Raw genomic sequence first — 6,145 nt, 5'->3', positions numbered from 1 at the left:
AAAGTATTTGTGTGTGGTGCATTGCGATTGTTCAGATTTTTTTATTAAATGTTCAAAAATTGCAATGTTCAGATTTTTTACTAAATGTTCAAAATTCACGATTGTTCAGATTTTTTAACTAAATATTCAAAAGTATAGTCGTGATGCATTGCGATTGTTCAGATTTTTTAACTACATGTTCAAAATATGCGATGTTCAAATGTTTTTATTACATGTTCAAAATTTGCAATTGTTCAGATTTTTTTTTACTAAATGTTCAAAAGTATAGGCACCATGGTGTATCTTAAAATTTGCGAAAATTGTGAAGAATAATATGACCTTTCATCAGTGAAACAAAAATAAAACACCTTTTGATTATCCCAAACAAAATAAGTACAATAATTTTTTCCTCACAAAATTATAAGGTTTTTTTTTTAAGACAATATAAATATTGATATTTTAATAAGTATTTATTTGTTTAATTAAGATAATTCGCCTTAAAGCTCAATCAAAAATAAGTCGAATAAATCAAAACTTATAAGATGAAATTTATTTTACTACGTAACTAATTCCAAAAAGCACCAAAATATTGATAAAAGTCTTGTATATTTTTAACACAAAACGAAGATCTTATATTACTGGCAAAATATTGATAAAAGTCTTGTATATTTTTAACACAAAACGAAGATCTTATAAAAGCCTTAAAGTATTTTACAGCAAAAGCCAATATCCTATTAGCCCAGACTTCACAAGTCCAAAACATTAAGCTGGGATAGGAGTATTGATTCTGACACCTAGTACAAATCCGATTAGTATCACTATCATAAGGATAGGAACTAGAGAGATAATTATAATACAAACATACACTTAGAAATAAACAAAGTAAAGCAAACTAGTTCTAGTAGATTATGAACAACACTAACTTCAACATCATCAACACCAAAAGGAGACATCCACACCGACGAGAACCAACTGGAAAAACAACTACCCTAATGAAGAAGAGGCTCCATCATAGATGTGCTTTGCAAATGGAGGAACCAGGAAATGATCTTTGTGGCCAAGGTTCATCTGATCTCCAAGCCATAGGCAGCAAGGCTATGAGCCAAAGTATTTCTTTCTCTTGGAACATGGCGAATAACAATGTTACCATTAGTCCTCAAGATTTCTGCTACATCATTGATCAAAGCATATAATTCATTATGTGGAACATGATCCACATAGTTGAAAAGCTTTCCAAGGTACTCAGAATCAGTTTCCAATTCAATTTTCTTAACTCTGAATTCAATAGCAATGTTGAGACCTTCACGCATAGCAAATAACTCAGCTGCCAGAGAAGAGACAGCATTATACTTACTAGAAAATCCAAAGAACCAATGACCATTGCTCCTACGAATAACCCCACCACCAGAAGCAAGTTGAATGTTTCCAAGCCTCGTCAGTGTTTAATTTCATGAAACCTTCTCTTGGGGGAATCCAGTTAGAGATTGACCGATCCTTAGCATCCATTTTTCCTTTCCCCTGCAGAATATGAGCATTTGTGTGGTAGTCAACAAAGAATTTGCCGTAAGTATGAATTGGCCGAAACATTTTTAGCTCAAACACAGCAGCATTTCGATCCTTCCAAATATGCCAAAGACAAGTGCAAAAGATCATCTTCCAATTATCAGAGTAAAATAAATTAAAAGATATCCAACCATCCCAATCCAAGTTTTTAAAAAGAAGAGAAATCAAAATTTTTTGGAACCGGAAGCCTTTGTAGACTATAATTCCACAAGATGGAAGAAGAGATACAATCTTTGAAGAGCTGAAGATGAGTTTCCTCAAATAAACTGCATCTGCAGCAAGTGGGGGAAATGGCAGGAATAAGGATGGAAAGGGAAGCAGCTACTGGAAGTATAGAGTGAGTACAATGCCATAAAAGCATATTATACTTATGAGGAGTCTTTATTTTCCAGATCTTTTTCCATATGGAATTTTGAGAGGCTTGGCGAATGTCACTAGAATGAGATAAGGAACATTGAAGATGATAAGCAGACTTGATCGAGAAATTCCCATCCTTAGAGGGTGCCCACTTTATAAAATCCTCCAAATCCGAGTTTGTGGAAATAGGAGTTGAGCGAATGAGATTAAGGATTGAATCAGGAAGGAGATGCCTAATATCATCAAGAAACCAGGCTTTGTTTCTTATAATATTAGAGATAGCCCAATGAGCTTTGGAAGGGGGGACATTACCATTGAGATAATGATAAAGGGGCTTTTTACCAATCCAATGGCGATACCAAAGGGAGGTTGACTCAGCATTTCCTATACCAATAATCATTCCCGAGGCTAGAACAACTCTTCCTTTCAACAAATCTCTCCAAATAGGGGAGTGATAGGTTTTTGGTTCACAATCGAAAAGAGCTTAACGATGGAGATATTTGTCATTAAAGATCCTAACCCAAACTTTAGAATGGTCAGTAAGCATATGCCACCCCAACTTAGCCATAAAGGCTATGTTCCACTCTCATAAACGCCAAATCCCCAATCCTCCAATAGCCATAGGTTTAGTGACAGTAGACCAACTAGTCCTTGGAATGTACCTTGATCTATCAACTTTATTCCATAAATATTTTCTACAATTTTTTTCAAGAGAATGAATCATAGAAATAGGAAGCAAGTTAGTTTGCCTAGCATAGACCGGGTAGGAGTTTAGAATAAATTTGATTAAGGTTTTCCTACCAGCAATATTGAGAAGCTTAGCTTGCCATCCTTTGATTCTATCCAAGGTTTTTTTTTTTTTTTTTTTTTTTTTTTTTTTTTTTTTTTTTTTTGAAGAAGGTTGAAATAGTGTGAAACTTTAAGCTTATTGGGACTGATTTCGATGCCAGGATATCTACCAAAGGTGGAAGAAATCTTGAAAGGGAAAGAACAGGCTATTTGTTGTTTGACTTGATATGCCATTGAAGGAGGAAAAATGATAGAAGACTTAACCGTATTGACCTTTAAACCAAAAAGCGTTCCAAACTCTTTGATAACACTCATGATATTGTCCAAATTAGAAGAAGCGTGGCCAAAAAGGAATACATCATCGGCGTAAAAAAGATGTGAAAGGGATGTATTCCTAGAAATTTTGAGAGGCTTCCAAGATTTTGAGTGCACAGCATGTTCAATCATCAAAGATAATCTTTCTAAACAAAGAACAAAGATATAAGAAGAAATTGGATCTCCTTGTATTATTCCCCGAGTAGGAGAAAAGTCATTGGTTATTTGACCATTCCACAAAACTGATATTTTTGGAGTGGTCATGCAAGCCATAATAAGATCAACCAAGGAGTCAGGAAATTCGAAATCTCTAAGGGTAACATCGATGAAACTCCATTCAAGACTATCATAAGCTTTAGCAAGATCAAGCTTTAAAACCATGATTTGTTTCTCTTTCTTAGCCTTTTTAAAAAGATTGGCAACTTCCTTAATCCCTATGATATTATCTTCTATCCCCCTCCCTTGAATGAAATTTGATTGAACAGGATTGACAAGAGAAGAGAGGAGAGGACGAATTCTAGAAGAAATAATCTTTGTCATTAATTTATGTATTGAATTACAAAGACCAATTGGCCTAAAATCCGTAATGTAATCCGGTTGAGCCTTTTTGGGAATAAGGGAAATGTAGGAAGAATTGATTTGTGAAGGAAGGGCTCTAGAAGTGAAACACTCAACACAAAATTTATGAAGAATGCCTCCCAAATCATCCCAATAGAACTGAAAAAACCTTGGTTGAATGCCATCGGGACCAGGGTAATTCATTGGTTGCATACTAAAAAGACACTTCCTTACTTCAGATAAAGAGGGGATGGCAGCAAGATGTGAAGCGGTAGAGGCATCTATTTTGTGAGAAGGGATAAAATGAGGCTGGATAAAATCAGTAGGGATAGAAGATGAAAATAAATCTTGAAAATGATCTGAAGCCATATCCTTTAGTAAAGATTGATCCAAAACCCAATTATCATTTTTATCTTTTAAGCACACAATTTTGCCACGAGATTTTTTTTTTACTGAAGCTATAACATGGAAATACTTTGTATTTAAATCCCCAAACGTCCTCCAATTAATCCTTGCCTTTTGAGCCTAAATTATTTTTTCTTTTTTGTAAAATTATTTAAGCAAACTAAAATTGGTGAATGATCAAAGTGAGTTCCTAGAAGGTGGATTACCTTAGTGTTGGGGAAGGACTCCAACCACTTTGCACTACCAAGAGCTCGATCAAGTCTCTCACAAATGTGATCAATGATATCCCTAGCATTATTCCAAATAAAAGGATTGCCATTAAAGCCAAGGTCGATCATACTCGCTTTATCCATGAAATTGTTCAAATCATGGCATTGAGAGGGACGAAAGCTACGACCACCAGACTTCTCCGATTGAGAAGTAACCTCATTTAAATTTCCGAGCATCAACCATGGGGTAGAATAGGGAAGAACATCCTCAGCCATTTCGTTCCAATAATTATGACGATCAGAGGGATTGCTTGGAGCATGCATCCCGGTGATAAGGGCCTCAGGAGCTCCATTTTTAAAATGAAACAAGGCATGAAAACGATGAGGATCATAAGAGTAAGAGGGAAGATCAACCGTGTTTTTCCAAAACAACCAAATTCCTCCACGCCTTACCAGTGGCGGACTGGGCCTTGTGCCTGGTGGGTCAAATGACTCACCAGGGCCCAAAAAAAATTTTAAGTTTTTTTTTTTTTAAAAAAAAAAATAAAAAAAAAATCTAACTTCCCACTTCCTCAAGCCCTAGCCCACTGCCTCCTCAGCTGCTCTTCCCTCTTCGCCTCTTGACTTCCTCTTCGCTTCATCTTCACCAGACTGCCTCCACCCAGCCACCCTCCAGTCGCCTGCTCTGCCTCTGCTGCTTGCCTGCTTGATGCTTTCCTGCTCCGTCTCCGTGGTCACTGCTCTTCGCCTCTTCGCAATCGCTTCGACGCAATTGCTAATTCACTAGTAAGTTGATTTCTAATTTTTATTTTTAATTTCTTATCTTCAATTTAATTCAGCCTAATTAGTTAATTTTATTAAACTTTGGTTTAAACTTTGGTTGATTTGTAGTTAACGCTTCCTCTTCGCTCATCGGCTCACGCCTCGTCGCCTCCAGTGCTGGCCCTGCTGCTCCGCCTACTCGCCTCAATCAGCGTCTGTCGTCTGGCAAGGTAATCATCAATTTATTCTTTTATTTTTGTGTGAATTTCTGATCAAATTTGCATTACTTGTTGCTTAAAATTAGTATATACGATGAATGTTCATTGAATTTGCATTATTTGTGTTTTGACTGTTAAATTGAACTTATTATTTTATTTGATGCCGGACATTGTATAAGACAGCTATTAGTGTAAGGAGGATTATAAATTTATAATTAGATTACAGTGTGGACTGGTTAGTGGTTCTAGTCGCATATTTGGCTGGAAGTTCCGTATAGACTAGGCGGATTCAGGAATTGTAAAACATTGTGTCTGAATTGTGGTTACATAAACCTTAAATCATTCTTAAGTTTTTTCTTGTGATTGTTGCTGTAAATTGTTTAAACTGTTATTACACGGAGAACAGTAGTTAGGGTGTTTATTAGCTTGTTAGTTATTAGTTTGTTAATTTTAGTCTTGTAATTTCAGAATGAAGAGAAAACGCATTCCAAATGAAATGCAAAACATTACTAGCTTTTTTGCTAAAAAGAATCCTACTCCAACTTCTCTTCCACATCCAACACAAAATGAACAAACTATATCTCAACCTCAAGAAAGTGAACAACATTCATCTCCATCTCATTATTCAACTTAAAATTCCCCTCAAAATGAACAAGACCAATGTTCTCCTAATGCCCCAATCTTTGATGAAAGATTAAGTGAACATGAATTTGCTAATCTTCCACAAGATCCAGGAAAGAGGAGAAAGATGAGTGAATTTCATAAAGATGATAGAGATTTAGTGAGAAGAATTTACATTCAAAGAAAGCCTTGTCAGCCCAAAGACTTTGTATTTTCTCAAACTTCTATTTTTGGCAAAAACCGTCGCTTTTGTGCTAAGTGGTTTGGTACTTGGACTTGGCTTGAGTATAGTGTGGAAAAGGATGCTGCCTATTGGTTGTATTTTGTATTGTTTGAATATTTGGATGTATTTTTTAGTACTATTATTTG

General features: G+C 35.7%; 1 protein-coding gene across 1 annotated transcript; it reads right to left on the bottom strand.

Annotated features, from left to right (window-relative positions):
* Positions 1-660: 660 nt before the first annotated feature.
* On the bottom strand, positions 661-5,038 carry LOC110696651. The gene is made up of 2 exons (XM_021874005.1): positions 4,173-5,038; positions 661-1,497 (listed from the first exon to the last, which is right to left on the bottom strand). The coding sequence occupies exons 1-2, from the start codon at positions 4,497-4,499 to the stop codon at positions 1,366-1,368; spliced, it is 459 nt and encodes a 152-aa protein (XP_021729697.1). The 5' UTR covers positions 4,500-5,038; the 3' UTR covers positions 661-1,365.
* Between the last annotated feature and the right edge of the window lie 1,107 nt (positions 5,039-6,145).

The sequence above is a fragment of the Chenopodium quinoa genome, unplaced genomic scaffold, assembly GCF_001683475.1.
Source record: "Chenopodium quinoa cultivar QQ74 unplaced genomic scaffold, ASM168347v1, whole genome shotgun sequence".
Classification (NCBI taxonomy): domain Eukaryota; kingdom Viridiplantae; phylum Streptophyta; class Magnoliopsida; order Caryophyllales; family Amaranthaceae; genus Chenopodium; species Chenopodium quinoa.
This window is presented reverse-complemented; position numbering and strand designations above follow the sequence as displayed.